Source organism: Streptopelia decaocto, assembly GCF_964273445.1.
Source record: "Streptopelia decaocto genome assembly, chromosome: 10".
Taxonomy (NCBI): domain Eukaryota; kingdom Metazoa; phylum Chordata; class Aves; order Columbiformes; family Columbidae; genus Streptopelia; species Streptopelia decaocto.
Genome location: NC_138665.1, coordinates 19,624,402 through 19,649,984, shown reverse-complemented (window position 1 = coordinate 19,649,984; position 25,583 = coordinate 19,624,402). Strand labels below are relative to the sequence as shown.

Sequence of the window (25,583 nt, the reverse complement as noted above, 5' to 3'; positions counted from 1 at the left end):
CAACTCAGGATGGTTTCGGTGGTTTGGCTTTTTGTTATGCCTTTTGTGTGTGTGCGTATGGTTTATTGTTTGTTTGTTTTCTCTTTTCTGACCCAATGATCTTTTTATTATTATTCTTCTCATTTTTGTTTGCCGTCTTTGGCTTTATCAGTAGTAAAGTCGTGTGTCACTTGGGCTCCTTGCTCAATAGTTCTTGAACCTGGATGGAGAGATGCTTTTGAAAGAAGATGATGCTTTGCAATGAGATATATTCCTTATTTCCACTAAACAGAAAGGACTCTCGTAAAATTACTGATCGGGCTTACAGTTGAGGAAATATTATTTCCCAGACTCTAACTTTCAAAACCTTCGAAGGCTGGTTGTAGCACACTGGAGGACGCCCGCTCTCTGGCTTTCAAAGGAAAGTCTTTGCCTCCGTGGTAACGGTGAAATTCTTCACCTTTCTCCGGTATTTGGTGGCAGTGGCAGCTGGGGACAAAGCTTCACGGGTCCTCTTGGGAGCCACAGAGCAAAATAAGTCTGAAGAACTGCTTCTTTGACAGACTAACTCACCTGCTAATGACTCATTAGCGCAGGGGGGCATTCCAGAGCTGGTCCTGTAGCCATGCTGAGCATTTTTCATCAGGTCTATGTTATTTTTCACCTCTTGCTGTTTGCATTAGGGAAAGTTTAATTGAACACATGCCGATCTAGGCCAGACTCTATGGTTCGAGCTGGCTGCTGTGCAGCATCCACAAACACAAGCTCCCTTTAGCATTTAGAAGTCATTAACCCCAGCAGATGTATTTCTGCATCTCAAAGGTTGTTATCTCCACTCCTTAAAAAGGACGTCCCAATATACACACCATAGACTCGTTTTTCTTGCAGATGAGAAGCACCATAAGGACTATTTAAGGTCTGGTCCAGACTGCAGAGGCCACAAGCAGGAGACTACAACTGGTCTTGGTGCTGTGACTTATTGCCGTCTCCGAGCTGAAGCTCCAGGTGAAGACCAGGGAGCAGCCGCTTTATCTCCAGCACTGATTTCCCAAAACCTCCTTTTCTTACACGGAGGTCTCAGGTTTTGGCTGATCTCCCAGACCAGGATGTGTTCAGTAATCCTTAAATAACCTGCTTTCATTAGGGGTTTGCTTTTTGACATCTTCTATTCAAGCATTTTGAAGACCTTTTATTAAGCCTCTGAACCCTCCTAAGCTGAAGGCAGTATCCTGGTTTTACAGAAGCTTCATTTAAACACAGGAGGTTCAGAGGCCCAAAAAAATAAATAATAGGACTTGTGAACCTGTGTCATTTTCTTTAACTATTTATTCCTCCACCAATTGCATGAAACAGCCTTGAAGTAATAACAGCAAGCCGGGACCAGACACACAAGTTGGTTTTGTTCAGTTTTCACTGGGATCCTTCATGAAACACCCGCCTTGGTCTGCTCTCTTGGTACCCTAATATTGGGAATAATTAGCTGTCCCATTAGCAGATTCAGAAAAACAAAGGGAGAGACAAGGTTTTCCACCTTATGGGTGACCTTATATATTTTGACTTGGTGGAAGAAGTCCTGTTGGTTGAAGGATGAGACCCTTGGGGAGGCACATGGAGGACCAGGGCTGCTCCTCAACTCTTCCTTCTTGGTGGTGACCGAGTCCTATTTTTGTCCCTCAAAATACCAGAAATATTTCAGGCTTCTGAGCAGTTGATTCTGTCAGCTGTAAGCTTATAAGCCACAGAGATATGATTTGCTGCCATTAAAGTTGTTGGGTTTAACTTCAATTTCAGTGGCAGCAAGATGAAAATCTAGCAAATGTAAAAGCCTCTGCCCGAGCATCGGCATTTTTTAAGTCACCTGATATTTTTCATTTTAAATTACTCCAATAAATGCTGGTCAATTTAGCAATATAAGTGCTTCTGATGAGCTCTCAGTGCAAGACAAATAAGCAGGTTTCAGGAATATGATTCTCATCGTTTCATAGAAGTTATTAAAAAATCATCAGTGAGTGTTGCTTCCCTCTAATTGCCAGTTTACAGTCATGTTCCCACTGCTTCTTCAAGGAGTTTCACCATTCCGACCTTTAAAAAATATACGAGGAGCTTAGAGAAGACGTTTGTTATGATTCATTGGACGCAGGCAGCTATTAAAAAACAAAGAACATGGGAAAATTCAAGCAGTATCTCTGAGTTTCTCTGAGCTTTATGGGCAGCAGAAGACTCGGTTGCTGCCGTTGCTGCCTGTAGGCGAAGATTTCTATTACCAGGGTATCAGTCACACGGGCTGGGAACGAGATAAAAAATCAGTCCTTTGTATAGTGTTCAGCAGAGGTAATTAATTGGGGATCGATCCAGAAGTAATCTAACTCCTTTGAAGTTCACAGTGATAAAATCATGACAGATGGGATGGAGCAGGAGAAATTCCAGCCTGGCTGAGTACGAAATGAACTCTGTGTGCGGGAGCGACCAGCCCGCCCCGAGACCTCCTCAAGTATTCCCAAACATGGCTACTGACGGTGATTTTCTTATTTGACTATCAGCAGTGGAGCCCGGTGCAGTATTGATGCTCTTGCATTGAGCAGCGGTGCGGAGCTGAGGCTGCATCCTTGTTCTACTCTGACAAGACTATTTAAATAATGTAAATGGCAATTATTTATAAACCACCTTTATAAGCCGCATCTTTTTTTCCATCTACGCAATTTTCCCTGCCTCTGAAAGATAATCCAATTAGTGCCGCCACCCAAAATCCTCATGGAAAAATATGTGCCATCTACTGCTATTTTTTTCAGCACAGCATCCCTGACTGCTGTCAGGGTGAGAATTACTACCAAGAATTATTGCGTCTGCTAATTATTGCAATTATTCGAAGTGTCTGCTCTGCGATTCCAGCCTATTCCCTCTCCTTCCTCTTTGCCATGCAGATTTGATGACCCTGAGATCCTCTAATTGGGAAACCCCTGATTAACAGTGTTTTCATCGCTTCTCCCAAGCCACCCAGGGCCATGGTTTCACCATCCTGGAATATTTCCTTTGATACCCACTTTAGATTCAACTATATATCAAGAAACTCACCAGGCAGAGGGGCATCGCTGCTGATGGTGATGAACGGAGCGCACACCAGTGGGGTGGCGGCAGGATGGATACACACCGCTCATCTCCTGGACCAGGATGGACACACGGATCCACGGACACATCTGAAACCTGGGGACTGAAAGTAAAGTAAAACCAAGAAATAAAGTCCCGCTGCAGAATTTAATATTCCCATTGGCAATTTTTGAGGTGTTGCTACAAAATGACACTTTTTAAGCCTGTTATTCATTAATGAAGAAGGATCAAGACCGACCAGGCATGCGGTAGAGAACCAGACCAGAGGGACAGCCCAGGGTCTGACTGCAGAAGTGGCTTTTTGCATGAGCATGTACAGCCTTGGCTGCTGAAAACAGCTAAAATAAGATAATTACATTTTTTATTGGATCCTGAGAGAAACAGTGGTGGAAAAAATGCATTCCTGTATATTTGTTGTGTGCTGTGATATGGTAAAATAGCAGCAAAGCAAAGGAGGTTGCCAGTGCAATAACTCTACAGCAAACTTCTTCCAGACTCTTTTGTGAAGGCTCCTTAATTCCCTGAGCCTGCTGGGTATCATGACAATACCAGCAAAAGTAATCCCGACTCTTGTATTTTTGTTTAACTGGTATTTCTCCTTTATATTCCCACAGATGTTTGGTTTAGGTTGGTGCATCATCAGCTCCCAAGGTCTAATGGCTCCAAGCATGTAGCTGAGGTTTTACCAGGATGTCGGATGTGATGTACAGGTAAAGGAATATAGATTTAAAATTCATTTTTTGCCAAGTCTTGAGAAAAATTTAAAATAAAGAGAAGAGCTCAGCCCCTTCAGGACTATTACAGTGGTGGCTGCTTCTATGCTATGTAAGAAAAAAGTATCTGTTTCAGTTTTGTTGGGCATTTCTACATTTTGAACTCTACAAACAAAAATGTAGAATATCAACCTACCTTTGAAATAATCGCAGTACTCCACCATACACTACCCAACTAAAACGTAGCCATTTTTGCAAACATAGAAGTGTTTTGCAGCTATAGGTAATAAAAATGCCTCAGACAGAGCTAACTGCCTCCTTCCAGAGACAACGGAGTCATTACCTCCCTCTATAGATTCTTATTTTCATTAGTTTTTTATTTAAAGAAAGAATAAAGCCCCCACACTTCAGTGGTACAGCACACTCACACGTGGTTAGTGTAGAAGCAAAGCCCCAGGAAATTCTACTTTAAATAAGAAATCAATTTAATTTTGCAGCACCACTCCCCTCCCCAGCCTTCCCAAAAATCTGCTCAGAATTATAAATTTCAGGCAGGATGCTGTGGCTATGAGCAATGCTGGGCAGAACATACTTACGTGACGACATATCTTATGCACAGCCCGTAATTCATTATAATCCATAACTGGAGACACACAGATGGATTTCCCACCTAGCAGGGAATCCTTCACCTTCTCCCTGGGGAAGTGGCTGGAACCATCAGCAGTCGCTGTGCTTCCTCCAGGGAGGGTTTGAACCTTTTGGTGTTGTGGAAGCCATGCTGGTGGTGTCCTAGAGTCCCACATGCCATTCGAGCTCTGCTGGGTGTCCTACAGCCCACGATGTTCATCCCTAGATGTCCTACAGCTCATGATGCTCATCCCTGGATGTCCTACAGCCCATGATGTTCATCCCTGGATGTCCTACAGTCCACGATGTTCATCCCTGGATGTCCTACAGCCCTGCATCCCTCCTGGCAATCCCCACTGCTGCCTGGCTTGGTTAACACCTTTTCTCCTGTTCTGCCAGGCATTATACTCACTTTTATTTTCTTGGCAAGGTCTCAGACAGTGCTAGAAGATGGGCTTTGCCTGGGAATCCTGGCATTTGTCCATCTGCTAATGTCAGTGTGAGGTGCTTCCCGAATGTTTGACCAACATGGGCAACTGCAGGACCTGGATTGCTTGGTAGGGGATGAACAAAATTATTTTCTACTATTATAAAGGGTATCAGTAGCAAAAGGAATAATTTGCACGGTTTGAATTGGGATCTGATCTGATTTAATGGGCTGCGATGGGAGGTGAATAGGAGAGCAGGGTCCAACCTCTTCTCCTCCTCCTGCTACCCGAACCAGAGCAGAGGAAATCAGCACTGAATGCGTCAATCAACATGAAATATGGCATTTGATAGACACGGAAATAGTAGGAATTTGATAGTACTCTACCAAATAGGAAATAATTTCAAATAGAAGAGATTGCAGGGAGGTCCTTCCTCTGTGATGCCACAAAAGGAAGATGAAAGGCAGCTTTGAAGGAAGACAATCAGATTCATTTGATCTACTAATACAAAGCATTGTATTGATTCAGGGCATGGCACAAGGCGTTGCAATGATCCGTTTCAGTGCCCGGAGGCTGTATGTTGAACTAAAGAAGCATCCAACATGCTCGTGCCAAGCTTCTGGAACTCTCCTTTGAATCACGTTCTCTTTGGCAATTGTATGAGTTGTATGCATTGTTCCCATGCTAGCAAACTGTCTGAGCAAAATGCTTTCCAACACGGGAATTATTTGCCATTTTACAAATTATTCTACCGTATTCAATGATGGATTTCGGAAAAAAGGGCATTTGCTCCAATTTTCATCATTCTTAGTTTTCCCACTTTCGGTGCAGTTTTAAGGCATTAGATCACGGCTTATTTCCAGCACTAATGTAAAGGGAAACGTTGCCCGTGGTGTAAATCCCAGCTCAAGCCCTGCCCTGGGTTTCTCTCCTGCAGAAGCACAAGCCGCTGTGCCCAGGGTGGCCAGAAACAAACCTACTGAAAAATAACCACATTTTTGCCCCGTTTTGCTCTGCTATTACCACCAGCCCTGCTTCTGGAGTACGTAAAATTACATCTACCATCAAAAAAATCAAACGTTTTAGTTTTCCTTTTGCCTTCCTAAAGCTTACTAGTTCCTAAATCGCTTAAAAGAAAAACGTTCTTCCCAAGCAAAGACTTGGACGGTGACAATACTAAAATAATGCTTATGGCTGAGCTATAAAGTGGTGGTAATGGAAATGCTGACAATCCCTTAGCTGCAGTGGTCCCAGCTGGCCCCTCTGATAATAAATTACATTAAATGAGGAGTAAACAAGACTTTCTGATTCACCAGGGCTTCGTGCAAGAGAGTCCTAGAAACAAGTTGGATTTTCAACACCGCTTCATGTTATTTTCCCAGCTCCTATATTGACCCAACAGCTGAAATGTTATAAATTAGTGTTTTGTGTGTGTGTGTGTGTGTGTGTGTGTGTGTGTGTGTGTGTGTGTGTGTTAAGATTTTATACTGTGAATATTTCAACATATATGAATCTTTAATACCCTGCTGCTCAGCTTAGCTCAGGAAATTTGAAAATTATCATGTAGTGACTATACAGCTTTCATAAAAACATTGTTGTATGGTGTACCAGCAAAATAACAAGCTGAAATTTGTCATAGTACTATAGTACTGGTTGTGTGCTTGCAATCAATTCAGCTTTGTACAAATGCAAAAACATTCCCCTTGGGAATGTACTAGATATCAGATTTTTCCAGTGCCTATGGAATGCTATAAAGAGATCAAAAAGTGACCCCAATCAGCATACATATGAATGTTTTGCTGCACAGTCTATTAAAATGTTTGACATTTAAAATACTTTTTGGCCAAACATGTGAAAATGCTTTAATACTCTCAGCACAAACTGGAAAAAATGGGGATTATCGAGTTTGGGAGCAGGGAATTCGTAGGTTACCTGGGCAGAGTCTGGCATAGTCAGGCATCTCAGCTGCACAGCATATGCTAATGAGCTTCATTGTCTAATAATAAACAGCAACATTTAATTAATGCAACCATGACTATGCGTAAAATACGTTAATTATGCCGCAGGCTGGTGGAACGAAGCCAGTTTGGGGTGACAACGAGTGGAGGGCTGAGCTCTCATCTGCGCACTGAAGTGTGGCTGTCAGCAGCCAGACGGGGTTTTGCCTTTGGTGCCGTCACTCACAAGTTAATTAAACACTGAAATTACTTCAGTTTGGGTTTTAATTGGCAGATCAGGGGCATTTCTGGTTTCCTCTTGGTTGTGCCCTCAAGTGTGCAGACATGCAAGGCGATGGCAAAGCCCCTCTCTGTGCGACCAAAGGCTCACAAACAAACCGGAGTTTGGAGGAAATTGATTATTTTTAGCATATAAAAAGTTAAGACTGATATTTCACTTGTGTTTTCAGGACATCACAACAATGTCCAACGATTTCCCGCCTTGCTCTGGATTAAACCACTCAGGCAATTAGCAAAGGTGCGTGCAAAAGAATAGTTGTGGCTACTGTTTGAACAACAGTGACAACAATCTGTGGGTCCTTCTCCAATTAACCGCAGCAGCTGGCCGAGGCGGGTCCTGATGCCATCGGGTGGCTGTGGCAGGTCTGCACGGTGATGGTGACACCTGAACTCACCAGTGAGGACATCCCCATCCATCCCTTGCACCCAGCATGCCAGAGAGTGCAGCTCCCCAGCTGCCCATCCACCTTGTCCCCAGTTCCTCTGTCTTCCCTGGTGCTTTTTCTCCTCCAAAAGGCATCTGCAGACCTGCTCCAAATTTTGACCAGTTTTTTTTCCTGCAGGGCAGGACCTGGGGTTGTCCACCAGCACAGGGCTGTGGACATCCCTGGGACCACACTGAGCCAGGAGGAGACTTGGCGCCAGCCTTCATCTCCTCCAACCTTCTTCTCCTCCAGCTTTCATCTCCTCCAACCTTCATCTCCTCCGGTCTTCATCTTCTCCAACTTTCATCTCCTCCAACCTTCATCTCCTCCAACCTTCTCCTCCAGCTTTCATCTCCTCCAACCTTCATTTCCTCCAACTTTCATCTCCTCCAACCTTCATCTCCTCCAACCTTCATCTCCTCCAACCTTCTCCTCCAGCTTTCATCTCCTCCAACCTTCATCTCCTCCAACCTTCTTCTCCTCCAACCTTCATCTCCTCCAACCTTCATCTCCTCCAACCTTCTCCTCCAGCTTTCATCTCCTCCAACCTTCATCTCCTCCAACCTTCTTCTCCTCCAACCTTCATCTCCTCCAGCTTTCATCTCCTCCAACCTTCTTCTGCTCCAGCTTTCATCTCCTCCAACTTTCATCTCCTCCAACCTTCATCTCCTCTGGTCTTCATCTTCTCCAACTTTCATCTCCTCCAACCTTCATCTCCTCCAACTTTCATCTCCTCCAGCCTTCATCTCCTCCAGCCTTCATCTCCTCCAGCCTTCTTCTCCTCCAACTTTCATCTCCTCCAGCCTTCATCTCCTTCCTCATCCCTTCCCCAACCATCACTCCCCATCCTTCACCTCAGGAGGTGTCTAAGCGAGGGATTTTTACCTTTCCCGTGTGGTCCCTCACCCTGGCTCTTCCAGGAGGAGCACATGTGAACCCACACGTAAATAAACACCTTGTGTCACCACCGGTGGAGACATTAGGCTTTGGTACCCACACAGCAGATGGGCTGGAGGATCTCAGCAGCATCCTCGGTGTTGCCAAGCGGTTAAGTGGCTGCATGTGTTGTCACTACACGGGAGAGCAATTTTGGGACACTGTGTGTCACTGGCTGAAAATGATGCTTTAGCAAACAAGAGTGAAGAGTGTCTTCCAGCTCTGCCAATGTTCAATTTTCTCAGGAATTTTTCCAAATATTTTTATCAATGAATCAATTCTTTCACGGTTATTTTTTTTCATCAAATTGCTTTTATCAAGAGAGCATTTTGAAATTGCTGAAGGTCTCTATTTTACCCTTTTCTAAAGGAGAAGTAGCCATTTAAATCATAGAAAACCTCAAAACCAACTGAGAACAAATCTACTAATAACACACCTGTGAAATATCAGATTATGATGAAACCATTTGAAAGAAACAGAATTATTTTGAACTTCCTGATATGGGTCAGGGACCTTTCAAGACCTTAAAAATGCCGGGAGGGGAGCAGCCACCTTCTGGCTGCTAAAACCGTGTGAGCATCCCAGAAGTGGGAATTTGCACATCCCAGCTGGCCAGATGTGCCACATCTGCCCTCCGCTCAGCTGCAGGGGCAGATCTGCAGAGCTGGAAATGAGGGGCTGGGGCTGTGTCCGTGTCAACCCTGAGGAGACAGCTCATGTAGCTTGAGTTTCTTCAAAGCCGTCCCTGCTCCCCGGTTGCATTCGGCTGCCCAAGTCGATAAAGCAGGATAAGTGTCAACACAAGAAAATCTGCCCTTTCCCTGCTGACTCTGTTGTCAGTTGCCACATAAGACACAAAAAAAACCCGCATTAAAATAAATTATAAATGTCTGGGTTTATAACAAATTCATATTTCGCAAGTTTGAAAACTTCAGTTTCTTGTGGAATGTATTTTCTTCCTGGAACTTTATGCTTCTGCCTTTATTCATCAAGAAATGTTTTAGTCTTAATTTAACATTATTCTCTTGCTGTTTTCTGGATGAGAAACACATTGCTCTCTCCCCGGCTCGCATCTGCCCCGAAAACAAAGAGACGATATTCTGCACCTGTCTGTGCTTCACAACCAGCTGAAATGAAACCCAATTCAACCGTCGCTAAACAAAGTGCAAGCAATGACTCAGTATGGAAATAAGACTTGTTTCTTTTTAACTCCATTATGTGACAGCACAAGAGAGCGGACATGCTTTCTTCTACGGCGAGATATATATATGATGCGCCTATTTCAAAATCTTCTTCCAATGCTTTTTCAACAACTCTGAGACAAAAGGAAAGAATACTGTATTTCCCTCCTGAACATGATACCGAGGCACATCTGCTCTATTTGCTATTTACATTTTTTAAACTTTAACGAGGCATGGCCAAAAGACAAGAAAACAGAAAACAAAGAGAAGGAAAGTCTCAAGTCGCAGGCTGCGGTCAACCTGCACTTGAATTTTCCTGTTATCCACCAAACTTCTAATAGAAACTTGTCTCTCAGAGCCTTCCCCAGGGACTGTGAAGTCTCCATCCTTGAAGGTCGTCAAGACTCGGCTTAGCAAAGCCTCAGCTGATCTAAGCTGGCCTGGCAATATCTGTGCACCCATTAGGTCACCGGCCTGGATGAGCCCCACAAGTCCTTTCCAATCAACATTTTTATGATTTGGAATTCCTGCCGCTGCCATTGTTGATAAGGTTGAATCAAACCCATCGCTAAGTGTGCGGGGTATAAATACCGCAGTCATCGTTCGCTGCTGATGGTTCTAATCTACCCAATCCCATCTGCGTTGCAGATGTGGTGCTGCTGAAGTGGCCCTGCCACTTCACTTTAATTGCAGGTTGGAGCTTTAGGCTTTAGAAAGCCAAGGTTAATTTACTTACGATGACCAGATGATGGTGTTGCCTGTTATTATCTGTGTTGTAAGGATATTCCAATGGTCCATTCCAAACAGGGGGCCTGATGAAATGGGCACTTTGCAGACATGCAGAGTAAATTCATGCATGAAGACATTTACAGGAGAAAGAGCCAAGCCTGAAACTACTCCTTCCCTTCAAAAACACACAGAGGAAGAGTAGAAGAAGCTAAAAATTATGTACATGAGATTATCAGAGACATGGTTTCATGGTGGGCTTGACAGCACTGGGTTAACGGTTGGACTTGATGATCTTAAAGGTCTTTTCCAACCAAAACGATTCTACATTTCTGTACCAGATCAGAGAGAGGTGTGGTGTAAGGTATTCTGGTGCTTTTGCATCTTCATTTGTCTCTGCTACAGAGTTTTCATTGAAAACAACCTTACTTTAGAAAAAATTGTAAGGAAGAGAAAGACATTACTGGCAAATGAATGGACTGTGAGCAAAGGTAAAGCAGGACACAAGTAGGGAAGCCAGGGAGGAGAAGAGAGGGCAGGTGAGGAGCATCTCTAGGGGGTGTTTGTGGTGCAGGTGTGAAGGCAGCAGAAGAAAAGATGGATCCCACTATTTCAGAGGAAACCCAACTGCCGAGGTGGGTGAAGGTTGAGTCCTGAGGACCATCCAGCTTCCCAGGGCCTGGAGCGAGGGCAGCAGAGATGCTCAAGGGTCCTCCCTGCTCTGTCTGACTTACCCATCAGCTTTTTGGACTAGAAGGGTGAGTCTAGGGCTCTGCTGATCTGGCCTGTGAGACCTTCAGAGATGGAGAGGTGAAGCACCATCCTGAGATTTCACTTCTGATTAACTTCAACCATGTTTCAGGCCACATTTAACATCTGTGTTTTGTCTTAACCACTTGTGTCTTCTCCTTGATCTCAGTCTCGTGGGGAAACTTTCTCAGATGTTGTTTGGGAGTCATAGATGTTGTGTTATACCCTTTGACTACATATAGTTACAGTAGGAATTGCATCTACATGTACTATGTCCCGTGAAATGGAGATGGGTGCAACACGTTGAAATAGTTCCGAAAACATTTCAGCTCTGAGGATGCTGCAGCACGAACTATAGAAACTTTAAAAAGCTATGGAAACTGTAGCAAACTTACTCATATCTGCTGTCCATCTTACCCAATTTAGTTCCTTTCTTCGCCTGGTTTTATGTACTCGCTAACTTTCAACAGAAGCTTGCTTTTCTCTTTTATCCGTTCCCTGTCTTAAACAAAATCCATTTTGTCATAGTGAATAAACCTCATACATTCCTTACCACAGTAAACACAGCGAATTTTGTGACTGCATAATATAGCTATTTAAAAAGAGCTAATTGCTTCTTTTGGAAAAAGTGCCTGAATGTTCCCATTCCAGCACAGAACAAGCAGCATATGTACGGTGCTATCAAGATCGTTTATCTTCCCTGCTCCCCTATTCTTAATATTCTCCGCTTTATTCTGAAGCCTGGCAGACCCCGTATAAAAAAATGCACAAATTCTTTCAAAAGTAGCCCTTTCAGAGTGGAGCTGAGTGTTAAAATAACGAGGAAAATGTCTTTTTACTGCACCATTACATGTGGGGAGCCATGGAAAACCCTCCTCTCCTTGCTGACCCCTCATCTTCATCCCTCAGAGAGGCCCTGACGTGGTTATTTCTCCATCATTTGCACAACATCGGATGTAAATGCAGGAATATCCTTCTGAAGAATAAAGCTTGAAGGTAAAAACACTCCCCTAATAAAAAAACCTACAGCATCCTGCTCGCGTTTGATTGTGCCAGGGATAGAAGAAAGGCCATTACCCTGCGAATATATATCAACACAATTCATTTTGTTAGTCAGTTTTTTTTGTTTATGGGAGTCAGCCCCTGCAAAAGGCAACACACCCAAAAGATGTATACATCGAGATATAAATAAAAGCTTGCATTGCTCCAGGTGTACGTTTTTAATATACATTACACATCTGTAAACAGACGGTAGCAAGAAGAAATTGAAATGGGGTGTAAACTGGAATTAGGCAGCGCCGTCCCCGACCCTCACCGTGGCCTCCAACACTCACTGTTCACACACAGGTACAGCACGTATTTCATATTTGTACCAGAGACGGGGGCAGATCTCTAGTCCATATTGTTAGGGAGAATTTTTTGGTTTTTTAAGCATCATTTGTTACAGTTTTGAAGCAGCACACCTAGCGAAGGAATCAACGGCGCTGCGTTATTTCACGTTACGTCTGGGGCTGAAAACACTACCGGAAAACGTTATTGATTCCTACATCAGTTGCACTTCTTAGAAAACACACCTATTTAAAGCAGCACAGCCAAACAAAGCCAAACGCCAGAACAAAGCCAGCGAGGCTCCGAGTACCGGGGACTCTTCCCCATCCCGCGCTGGTGACCGTTCTGCCCAGCGGCCGCCGTGACTCATTCCCGGCTCTATTTTAAGGCCCCAGGACACCCAGCGATGCGGATGGTTTTCTGCACCACGGCGCATTTGTACCTGTTGGCTCCAGCCGCTTTCCTGTTTACTCCCACTAATAAAACTCCCACGTCAGGAGCAAGTCGTTCTGGTACCTGGATTTCAACAGAACGTGCTGGACGGGGCCTCTTTCTTCAGGTTTTTATCTGTTCTGTGTCTGCTCTACCCTGTGAGCCTCCTCCCCTTCAATAACATCGTTTTTTAAAGCTGCTGGTGATCCTTTACACTGAAAACCACTGTGGCACTTGATGTTTTCTCTTTCAGCTTCTGCCAGCCTTGTTTCCCGTGCCCGTGCTCCCGTGAACCTGTTTTCCCGTGAGCTATAGAAATAACTTGTTTTGCATTATGAAACAGTGTAGAAAAATCTGTATTAAATGGATGGAAAGCTTTAAAGATGAGCTGCTAGTCATATATACTTAATAAAAAAAAAGGCCCCAGATAAACCCAGACTGAAAGCAGCTCAGATCCTTTAATGAAACCCACAAAGCAGCTGAAGTGACGCATCCCCCAGCAAACCTCCCGTGTTTGAGATGCATGAGCTGGGCGCCAAACCCCTTCTCGCTCCGCTCCGGCACGTGGCGTATCGAGAATAAATAGGCATTCATTTCAACCCGCTTTGTGATGAGTTACAATGGCAAATCAACAGGGGCTCAGCCAAGAACTGCGGTATTTGTATTTCTGTTTTGTTTGTGCTTGGTTTATACCCATCAAAGACAAAAAGGGGGTTGTGTACAAACAACGACGAGCAAATCCAAGGGAGGTTTTGAGGAGATTCAGAACCGCATCCCCCTGAGCTTGGAGCATCACACGGGCAGCGAATTCCATGGGCTGATGCTGTTTTGGGGGTACCAGGGATGCAGCTGCACCAAAGAGATGATGCTCGTCATTACCGTGCTCTGGCAAGGAGCGTCCCCACGCTGGGATGGGACACAGGGGCTCTAGGTCACCTCCCCAAAAGCTTCTGCACTGAATCATTGAATGTCAGGGAACACCATTTTCTAAAGGAAATTCATCACCATTTTTTCCCCTGATCCAACCTGAAAAATTATGTATTTGGAGAGAATAAAAGGCCTTATTTAAGACTTTCATTATGAATGGAAATTCTGTAGTGGTTGGCTATGTGGATTGCGTACAATGGACAATCCACCAGCGCAAACCCCATTTTGAGAGAACCAGGTGTTGATGCAAATGACAGAGCCCAACGTGGTCGCTTCACCATGAAAAGCTGAGTGAAAAAACACCTGTAAAGATTGCACCAAAAACTTCAGTTTCGGGGCCATTTAAAGCCTCGGTGGATATTGTGCAGCTCTGTGCCCTGTTTCAAAGAAGATCCACGGTGTCACCACCACCGCTATGTCACCCCATGGTCACTGTCCCATCCCCTGCATGACTCAGCCTGGAGCCTCCGCAGGCGTCAGTGACGCGATTGCTGGTGACAACATCGAAATGTCCCCTGGATCTGCCTTGGAGCTTTAGAAACGGCAGTTAAGAAGCAAATCCTCCCCCGAGAAGCTATTATCTCCTCGTTCCATCAGCCGATGCTAATGCGAGCTCCCGGCAGCCGGGATGCGCACCCGACGCTCCGCTCGCGAGCTGCAGAATGGGACAATAAATTGTCACAAAGCCCTTTTCTCTCTCTCCCATCATTAAAACTTTGCCCTCCAGGCCAAGCGGAGACCATAAATCAGCCCCACGGAGGAAGCTCTCAGGTCTCTCCTTGGAAAAAATCAAAAGAATTTGAGCAAACGAGGCTCCAGGCTCCGGTAATCAGGGATTTCCAGGCTGAGCTGCCCACGGTGGCGTTTCTGTGATGGTTTGATCCAGTGGGTCCCAGCGCCGGGTCCTGCGCTGCATCACCCCATCGAACCCCCGGATTTGATTTATTCCCCTGATTTTACAACGAAGCAGAAGGATTGGGACGGGCTGTTAAACTCGCATATTTAGGCCTGCGGGAGCAACCCTCTTGTTAACATAAGAAACACCGTTTTTGGTGAAGAACTGCAAAATACGGGATTTTAAATGCACACGTTCCCCTGAGAAACAAAGATCGAGTAACTTGAATAGAAATCACTGCCCTCAGTATTCAAAAAAATATTTAGTCAGCCTACTCGCTGTTAATGTGATATTTTAGGCTCACCTTACCTTAAAACAAAAATCAGGCCTGCTGTAAATCCAAGACTCATTTTTACTGCTTAAAATGAATCGGCGACACTACCATTTCAAGACAGTGTAGGAAATGAAGCAGGAATTGTGTGTTGGTTACTGATCAGTTGGGAAGATTTCAGTTCGGCATTTATGGCAGTGCAGCGCGGAGATTTATTTTCCCCGAGAATTATACAAATATATGTTCTTGCCACAGCCTCGCCCAAGAAAATGGTAAAAAAGATGCGCTTTGCATGCCAAGATCGACACACAAAACAAAAGGAAAAACACATAAGAAAAAATAAAGGGAATAAAGTAAAATGCTCCTATTCTGATTTTGTAATAGGTAATAAACTGATTTTACTGGGGAGCGTGGGAAGCACCAAGTGTCTCCCCTTGGAAACAACCGTGGTAATGGAGAATTCCAAAGTCTGGAGATCTGGCCAAAGAGAAGCTGCAAACTGAACTGAGCTCAGGGAACTCAGCTCCTAGTCCATGTTCAGGAGCTTTTAAAGCTGCATTTACAAGAAATTCTTCTCTTCATGTTGTGACATGAAAAACCAACAGTGCTGAAGAGATAAAAATGGAGCGTCTGAACTGGAGCACACGCGTCCTCCCGGGGCTCTGAGCGTGGCTGACAGACCGTTAAGCTGTAAGAAACTACTTCGCTTTGAAAACAAAATAAGTCCTATAGGGTGGTTGAATTTTTCTGGAATTATTTACTTGTCTAAGTGTCGGGAGAAGATTTTATACTCCTCAAAAAATACACTTCCTGTGGTATTTCTTCAACTTTGCACGTGAAACCGGCGTGTGCTGCCCACACAGTTATAAACTCTTTGCACTTTGAAGGCAGCTCCTTTTAACACGTTTTACTAAAAGGTTCCTCTTGTACTAAATCTCATTCCGAGCACGTCGTTACGGAGCAGAGCGAAGGGCTTGGGTGGCCTGACTTTAACTTCATGTGTTTGGCTTCCTCTGAATTTTTCCCTTAAATGTGAACTTCCTAGATTTGTGATGCTCATTTGGGAAATAATTAACACGGCCTCCTCGTGTCTGTTCTCTGAATCATTAAGGCAGGTCGCCCACCTCGGCTTCATCAGCCCGGGGAATATTCATCAAGCAAACGTGCTCCAAACAGAGTCCCAACCTTTACCCGGCGCGGAAAGGAAATCTCCCCATCCCGCCCAACCCTCGTGCCCACATTACAATATTATTAATTACTTTGCTGTACGGTAATCAGTCTCCATCTGGGGCCAAAGTTTAATGAAATGCAACCAAGCATCAGAAAAAAAGAAGGCAATGAATAAACTCATAAAGTCTCATAAACCGCTGGAGCGAAGGGTGGAAAGATCTGCTCCAAGCTGCGAAGTTTCTCCTTTGTTTTTTTATCCTGTTTCTTTAACTTCTTGATGATCCTCATAACACAAATCAGGGCTGTTTCCTTGTTGATCCTGGGGACCGTCACCCCATTTGGGCTCCGGACGGGGTTCTGCTCCACAAAACCCCCTGTGAACTCGCCCCGGCGGAAAGCACTGACAATAATACAGGTTGGTTGTGTTTTCCCTGCGCTTCGTGGGTAATGATTTACGGAGCAGCCCGACCGGTTCTGCGGGCGGCTGCTGGATGTGCCCGTGCCGGGCTCCGCCAGCCGCTCTGGAACAGTCTGAGCTCCCCGCGGTGCTCCCAGGAGGCTACGCCTGCATCCGCACACAAAATGGGGTTTAAAAATAAGCTGGAAAGGTCGTTTCCCATGGTCCGGCTGTGCTGCTGCCTTGTTTCCGTTTCCACTTGGGGAATGTCCTCCTTGGGGGCTGCGCAAGCGGGAGCGAAACGGACCCAAAAGAAAAGCTGCTTCTCCACAAAACCATTATTCCCACCTTCATCTCACCAAACCCAGTTCAGGATGCTGAGCACAAACTCAGTGCAACTAACGTAACATTAAAGTTTTTAAGTTATATTTTGTAGTATTAAAATAGCTTTTCCTCGTTGGGCGCTGCAGTGCTCTGGGTGCTTGTCCTGCGGTGCAAGCGTGGTCTCCGTGCTGCCATGCAGGTGTGCATGGTCCCTGCACCACTGTGCAAGGTGTGCATGGTCCCTGCACCATTGTCCAAGGTGTGCATGGTCCCTGCACCATCGTGCAAGGTGTACATAGTCCTTGCACCACTGTGCAAGGTGTGTATGGTCCCTGCACCACAGTGCAAAGTGTGCACGGTCCCTGCACCATCGTGCAAGGTCTACATCATCCCTGCACCATCGTGCAAGGTGTGCATGGTCCCTGCACCATCGTGCAAGGTGTGCATAGTCCCTGCACCATTGCACAAGATGCGCACAGTCCTCGCACCATTGCGCAGAGTGCACACGGTCCTTGCGCCATCGTACAAGGTTCATCTGGCCCCCATGCTGCTGTGCAGAGTCTACACCACCCTCGCACCACTGTGCAAGGTGTGCACAGTCCCCACACCATTCCCCACGGTGTGATTGGTCCCTGCACTGCCATGCAAGAATCAGAGGACAGCAACAGCCTCTCAGGCCACCGTTTCTTGCACAGACATGGGGAAAATCCACGAGAGCCGCTGTAGAGTCCTCAGGCCCGTGGGAGGGTGGCGTCGGGGCCGGGCGGGCAGGCGCAGCGGGCGCAGCGGGCGCAGCGGGCGCAGCGGGCGCAGCAGGCGCAGCAGGCGCAGAGGCTGAGCGCGGCCGCCAGCAGCGCCGAGAGCCGCGACGGCCGCCGGGAGGCGAAGGCTTTCTTCACCTCGTCGCCGGTCTGGGCGGCGTAGTCGAGGGTGCGCAGGACGTGGAGCTCCACGCTGTCGGCAGCTCCGTGCTGCTCGGCCAGCAGCCCCTCCAGCCGCAGGAAGAGCCCGTGCAGCTCCGCCAGCTGCGCCTCCAGCTCCAGCAGCTGCCGCTGGCGCGCCTGGGCCAAGCTCAAGTTCTCCTTGGCCTTGAGCTCCTCCAGGTCCCGGCCCACGATGCGAGGCGCCTCGGGGCTCTCGGCCAGCCGCTCCAAGTCCTCGGTCCCCAGCTCGACGCCTGCCAGCTCCGCCTGGCGCTCAATCTGCTCCTTCAGCCGCTGCCGGTAGCGGCTCTCACGGGCATAGTGGAGGGCAAGGACGGCGCGGTAGCGCCGCAGCAGCAGCCACAGCTGCATCTGGTGGATCCGGGGACCCGCTCGCCCCGTCCCTGACCCCGGTGCCACGGGCAGGGAGCCCAGCCGGGGCTGCAGGGCCACGGCCTCGCGGGCAAAGGCGGCTCTGGCGACGCTGAGCCCCCGCTTCTCCCGGGCGCTGCTCTCCCGCGAGGTGCAGCACAGCAGCGCCTGCTGCGTCCTCTCGACGCGCTCCGAGAGCTGCTCCAGCCGCTCCAGCGCCCGCCACAGCTCGGCCGCCTCCCGCAGCACCCGCCCCACGGCGCTGCTGTCGTCCCCGCCGAACGCCGGGTTGTCGAAGCACGTGGCGTCGTTGTGCGCATCCCCCTCGGCCGCAGCGCGCCGCCGCAGCTCGGCCAGCCGGTCCCTCATGCTCCGCACCGCGCACCATCCGCGGGGCACGGGCCGGCGGAGGGGAAGCGGGAGGCCCAAGGAGCTCCCTGCGTCAGCGGGAGCTGGAAGAACCGTCCCTCCTGGCTCTAGAGCAAATATTTCCGGAGGTGGCCCGGCCACCCTGCGTCAGCCGGACCCCACCGCCCCCACCGTGACCTGGGGCGGGACGGCTGCCAGCGCCGCCGGCACCTGCGTCACCGGAGAGCTGCCTCAGCAGCTGATCCTGCGGGTTGTGTGACAAAGGGGCTTTTATTCACTGAGGAACAAAGAAATCCCAAAAGTCCGGGCTGCCGGGGGCAAAGGCAGGGGCTGCTCCTCCTGCCGCAGGGTCCTGCGGGGGCAGCTCCGTCCTGCACCCCAAAACTGTCCATCGATCAGCTGCGAAGGAAGAAAAGCGCACGTATGCAAACACGCACTGCAGGCAGAGCTCCTAACCTGCTTCAGAGAGCAGCTTTCACAAAGATATGACACCTGAAGGACAAACCATCCCGGTGCAGCGCCTGGTTTGGGTGGAAACAGGGGGATAGAGGGAAATTTGGTTCCTCCCTCCCACCCACCCCAAGCATCGCACGGCTGGGGTGGACGGAGGAGGTTGTCGGGGTTTTCCAGGCTGGAAACACAATACTTGTGCATTGGAAGGATAACCGAGTTGTTCCTACCCCACTGATACTAATATACGATGATACGAAGTACATGATATAACACGTATGGTGTAACACCGATGGGAGCGACCGCTGCGGTGGTTTGGCGGAGCTAAAGCAGCTCTGGCAACAGCGTCATTTCTTCTCCCCAGCGCCGTTGGATGGATGTTCGTACAGGGGCCTTCGGCAACAACACAAGTTGAATTTCATTCTGTGTAACGAAGAAGGCTGAGAAAAAGCAGCTCTTTCTGTTCCTGGAGCGTGAGCGCTGTGTTAGAAATAAGATATTCATCCACATCCGAAAGGAATTTCCATTCGGCACATTGGAATCAGTGCAATCAAATGAAACGTCAAATGAAGGCAGGAGATGAACGAGGGGAAAAACCAAGATGCTGAATTATTACGAGAGGAATACGTGACAGGGAGAGAGCCGAACGGCTGCCCTGCATTGAACACCTTATCAAAGTCATTTCTGAGTATTAAACCATCTGTGCCCCATGGGATTCGAGGGCTTTAAAGCCAAATGAAGCCCCGTGAGGGTCCCCAACCCTCCCCGCTCGGGCTGGGGCCTCAGCCTGAGCCTTTTGAGTATCTAAACTATTTGGTAATAATGCAAAACCAACCCAAGAGTTTCTCTTTTTGTTTTTTTTTCTTTTTATTAAGACAATCCCACAGCTGGAAAATGAACCATCCTAAATTACATAAGTGACTTCAAAAAAAACCTCTAGAAAAAAAAACCTTTACAAATTTACATCTGTACAATACAAAAAACTAACAGCTCATTGCATATAAATATTACATTTGGTCTGCCAGCAAAGTGGCATCAAAATCCCTGAAGTATTCATTTAAAGGGACCTGAGATAGCGGATGTGAAGATATGGGCAGAAATATCGCCTGGAAAATAATCATAATAATAATAATATAGAAAGTAGCATAATTCTAATAGTTTTGTGCATTTTTGGAGTGTTTTTAAATCATCCCAAACATGAACTGAAGAGCTTAAATCACATGAATTTCATCACTTCGACACTGACTGGTATTTCTAAAGTTGCTCGAATGGCTCCCAGGGGCATGAAGGGCCTGGGCTGGGGGTCCTACAGAAAAACAAGCGTCAGACTGATTTGTGAATAAACCCGAGCGGCCCGCGCTCCCCCAGGTTTTTTAGGGAGAGAAACGGAGGATTTGGATTTTATCTGCCAAAAAGCAGGGGGACAGGACCCCCCAGATGGGGAAAAACCGTGATCCAAACCTCCCCAAACCGAGAAACGGCTCCGAACCGCCCATCGCTTTCACTCTTTCCCAAGTATTCCCACGTTTCCCCAAAGCGGCTGCAGCTCGTGAGCGGATTCAGGGCCAAGCCGCGGGGTCTCCCACTCTCACCACGCAGATACCCACACCCACGCACACCAAGGGACTGAAGCACCATTTTTATAACACTAGAGTTAAGGCTGCGACAGCAATTCCGCTGGAAATGGGACTTTTCAGGGATTCCGAGCACGGTTGTGAGTTCGCTGTGGGCTGAACGCGGCGTCGGAAAAATGCACAAGTTTCCAACAGCTCTTTGCATTTCTACGACTAAAAAATACAACTTTTAGACTAAATTTTGCAGGCTGTTACTGTACAGAAAGGAGGTTTGTTGTTTGTTTTTTCCAATGTGTAAACCTCTGATATGCTAATATTTGAAAATTATCTATCGCACATGCGCAGTAATTTTCTATAATACATACTCGTAAGAACACAATGACAGCTCCCTACAACACTAAATACAGATTTACCCTTGGATTGTTAACTGCTCCTTCAGTCTATCAGGTAAATAATCAGCATTTGATAAAACTTTGTGAGAGGGTTGAAAATTAAAATAAGAAACGTAAACGCACAAATAGGTTTTTAAAAGATGGAATTGAAGACACAGAGCATGGGTGGCCAGACACTCCTGCCAGGGCGGACACGACATCCCTCAACATACAGCTCTTCCCTTTCCCCCATCAGATTACAGACGAAATATTAATCAAGTTCTTATCAAAAATTAGCGATTTAAACTCACTTTCTCCTGCTAACACCGCGTGATTTTGAACGGTTGCCAGAAACATCCCAGGGATGCCCAGGAACAAACGCTTGACAAGGTTCATTTTGCCTTTTTGCGGCCAAGAGATGCTCCGAACATTGTGAAAAGCAAGACGTTCGCAAATTATTTCTTCATTATTATACTGAGCTTGTTTATCTGATGGGGATGGTGGTGGAGAAAGGAGGGTCAGGGATGGAGAGCAGGGAGACAACTGCCCGGGCCCAGCCAGGGTTGAGCACCCACATACAACTTCCACGGGTAATTTAAAACAGAAATATCTTGTGAGGCTGGACAGACACAACTTCTACAAGAGGAATATGAACTGCAACTCATGTAGGAAGGGAATAAAGACTGAAAAAAGGAGGAGTAACTCTGTAGAGACAGAGCCCATGTGTTAAATACAAGTGGAAATCAGTGGAGTTTTAGGTCCGGCCCCATCCCTTCAACTTTGCATCTTCCTTAAATCCACCTGCAGCCAGGTGGGAACGGCGCTGGCAAAGAACGGCAGATCTGAACAACAGGGAAAGTCGTGGGGAAAAAAGGGAGAGAACGAACTCAACCTCACAGCCCAGCCGAAATCAAACCCACGTTTCCAAAAGAGGGTCATAAATAACCCACAAGGGCAATGAAGGGAAGGGCAGAGCGGGGCAAGGAGAAAAGCAAAAGGCGCAAAGAGAAAATCCAAAGCAGCCGAAGTTTGGGCTGAACGGAGACGCCAACTCTTGGCTCCTGCAAAATGAGTTTCGTCCTCACGCCCCGGGCTGGACGGAGCCGGGAGCGACACAGACCCAGCGGATCCGCCAGACACACAGACCCAGCGGATCCACGAGACACACAGACCCAGCGGATCCGCCAGACACACAGACCCAGCGGATCCGCCAGACACACAGACCCAGCGGATCCGCCAGACACACAGACCCAGCGGATCCGCCAGACACAAACCCGCCAGCAAAGACGCGCACGAGGCTTTTGGAGCCGTCTCCGGAGGATGGAGCGTGGGGGGTGCCCCAAGGTGTCCCCGAGTCCCCTCACGTGTCCCCGAGTCCCCTCCAGGGCCCTGGCAGCGCAGGCAAGATCCCGCACGTGGAGAAACCTCTGAAGCTCTGGTGCCCCCCAGTTAATGCTCAGGCACACAGGCCCTCTGGCCTGAGCCCTCGGGAACCCCACACATCATCAGACCTACAAACTATTTATTTTAGGCAGAATTTGGGCATTTTTTGTTAAAAGAGCAAGGAGAGAGACGCCGGTGCTGCCCCCACAGCGCTGCCCGGGCACCTGGGACTGGGCTCAGGGACCAATTTGCTGTGAGCTTTAAATCACTTTGCTGCTTCTGCTGCACCCATTGGGTTGATATTAAGTTTTCTGCAAGTGTAAGCGGCTCCTGATAGGGTCTGGGTTTGAAGAGAAAGGGTCCAAGCTACTATGAAATTATAATTACCCCACAGAACGAGGCGATGAGAAATCAATGGCCTAACTCGGAGGAAGAACTCAGATACAAAACCAAATAAAAATAACATCTCTAAACCCAAGTTATTTCTTTCATGCTTATAAAAGGTTCTCATGCACAAGAAAAACCCTCTATTTTTTTTTCTCCTTTTTTTACAATAAGCACTAGTTGTGTTGCTCTAGCACACCCTGCTGTCTGCCTCTTCATCGAGTAACACGGCTGATTAATACTTACGCCACAGCAAAGTGATGCTTCAGTTATCTTCACAGTACTTCATTCCATAGAAAAGATACATTTAAGAACATATTTAATATTATTCTAATCGTTGCTAAAATACACAAACTTATAAAACAATTTCTCTGGAACCCACGTGGTTTATCTCTCCCCAACCCCTACACAAAATAAATAAGTAAGTGGATCTTCGGCCAGTCAGAAAGATATGAAAAGCGTTTCTTTTGCGTTTCAAGGTTTTCAGGCTTTAGGACACAAACCGTAGTGTTTACACGAGCTCGACGGGACTGATGGAAAGGGGACAATTCCGACTACGGGCTGACGCGTACATGCTATTCCTGCTTACCATACGGAGAAGGACCAATCCGGCAAAGAAATAATACATTTCTTATAAATATATATGCGTGTATATATATACATAGATATGAGAGAGATGACAGGACAGGTGTTTATATTTTAAAGCCCAAGACAGAACCAGGAGAGCCTCTGCACTTTTGGTTTGTGGGTTTTTTTGTTTTCCCCATCAAAACACAACTGAACCAAGCCCAGAAAGGGATGACAGCCTTTCCAAAACAGTCCTTACAAAATTAAAAGTGTGACTTTTGTACTGTACCATAAACTCATCTTAATGCTCTGAGCCTTTTAGGATATACTCTCCTCCATCACAAAACTAAACCTCTGCATTTTTTTTCAAGTCATTTTGCATCTAACTAGAATTTTTGGAAAGCGCGATAAAATAGCGAGTGCTTAATATAGAAAGTCAAAAAATTAAATTCCTTCTGCATCTGAGAATATACATGGGGCACTCTTTGCTGCCTGAGGTTTTCCAGAACTATTGACCAAGCTGTGCACAGAAGAACTGAAGGATACTGGATGAAAGTTTTAAAAAACAAATTAAAAAATCACCTTTAAAAACTCCACCAAAACTTTCTAGTCTGCTTTTTGTTGGTTCTCTCTGTGTAATGCAACTCATTCTCTTATCCAAGCCAGAACTGTCAATTCATTTAGACAACGGCAGAAATTTGGAGTCCCAAATATGAATATATTGCAGGCAGCGGCTGGGAAGGACGAGGCCACTCAGCTCAGCCCAGCCCTGTTCCTGCTCCCCCAGGAGCGAGACCACGACTGGCGCCACGTTCTCTACTGCTACCACCAAGACTACTTCTGTTTTCAAGTTACTCCAGCGTTTGCGCAGGACAACAAGAGTACAGTGCAACACGAATTCTCTGCTGGAAGCTCGAGATACAAGAGTGAGCACGGGAGCCGGTGGGTGCCGGGGCCCAGAGCTCCCTCCTCACCTGCCCGGGACAAACTCGACCAAACGCGCATTTTGACCGAGGAAACGGCGGCAGAAACGTGCGGGAGACACTCGGCTTATCTGCACAAACAAATCACCCTCTGCTGAAAACTCTGAGAATTACTTTGATTTGCTTTCACTGCGTCAATATAATCAAGATATAGTTACTCTACAACTCCACAAGCAATTCCAGCCCTCAACGCTCCTTCTTCAACACGCACTGAGTAATAGCATCTATTTTCTTTTAAGTTTCCAGTAGTTGTAAATAGAGGTAGCTGAGCTACTATTAAAAATCACGTTATGCTTTGAAGAGGAGGAACCTTTCAAACGTTTAAGTTACCCCTTAGCTGCACAATCTCTATTAATACTATAAAAATATGAGAGGACAAAAAGAAAATAGATGCAAGTAACTTTTGCATTTGGCACCTTTTGCCTAGATATTCGTACTTCTCAAGTATTCTCTTTTTAATAAAGTTAATGCACACATAGGACACACCACATCAAAGGTTTGCTACATATTTACAAGGCACCAACCCTTTGTCACTTTTACAGGAATAAAGAACCGATAGAAAGCACATCAGGACCCCCGTAACTGTAGTATAGACATACTTCAGTTCAGCACAATTCATGAACGTTTGGCCTGGGAAGATTAAAATAATCCAGATCCTTCTTACAATATAGAAACTGTAAACATTTTATAGCTGCCTTTAGGATTGGTGTATTGTGCAAAAGTTATAATTATTACTGTGTATAAGGATTTATGGCAGAAACCACATAAAAACTCTGTAAGAAGGTGCTATTTCTATAATACAAAAACAAAACGAGGGCGAGAAGTCACAATCGTGACTCCCAATGTCATGTTCTCATCGAGAAGCTGGAAGCCTCTTTAATGGGATGAACTTGTAGTGTGTGGGGAAGAATTTCTGTAATTTAAGGCCTAATGACTAAGGCTTGTTCTGACCAATGAAGTGTGGCGATCTGAAGTTTTCAAACGAACGCAAACGGACAGAATGGAAAAGCACCACTGTGAAACGTGAGTGGAGTCCCCGCACAACTTGCTTGGTAGATTTTTCTGGTAAAATCCCTGCAGTAGAAGGCCATTGAAGTTCTTTTTAAAATTGTTCCAAAGTTTTTTTACCTGTCAATAATTCCATCCCATGAGATGGCTGACCCTGGCTTTTTCTGTCATTTTCCGCACCCTGCCTGACCTGGAAGTACCAAGGTTCAACGGATCCTCAGTGTGCACAAAATTGTCATTATCCGAATCGTCGTTGTACAAGACAGTTCTCCTGCCCTCGTTCCTCGTTTTGATCCGAGGCGGTCTGCTGAACCGGCCCCCAAACACGCTTTCACCAAACTGTCCTC

At 46.6% G+C, this 25,583-nt stretch overlaps 2 protein-coding genes across 2 annotated transcripts in view; both read right to left on the bottom strand.

The window, feature by feature from the left end:
- The window catches only part of BRWD3 (bromodomain and WD repeat domain containing 3), a gene marked incomplete at its 3' end in the record, with an annotated part of 75,643 nt that overhangs the window by 4,907 nt on the left and 45,153 nt on the right, over positions 1–25,583 (bottom strand). The window contains exon 40 of the mRNA XM_082062200.1: positions 3,052–3,187. Within this exon, the coding sequence (XP_081918326.1) occupies positions 3,052–3,187 (136 nt within the window). The remainder of the gene's footprint in view (positions 1–3,051; positions 3,188–25,583) is intronic.
- Positions 17,584–18,516, bottom strand: LOC309444203 (syntaxin-1B-like; the record flags this gene model as incomplete). The annotated part of the gene is made up of 1 exon (XM_082061845.1): positions 17,584–18,516. The coding sequence occupies one exon, from the start codon at positions 18,514–18,516 to the stop codon at positions 17,584–17,586; it is 933 nt and encodes a 310-aa protein (XP_081917971.1).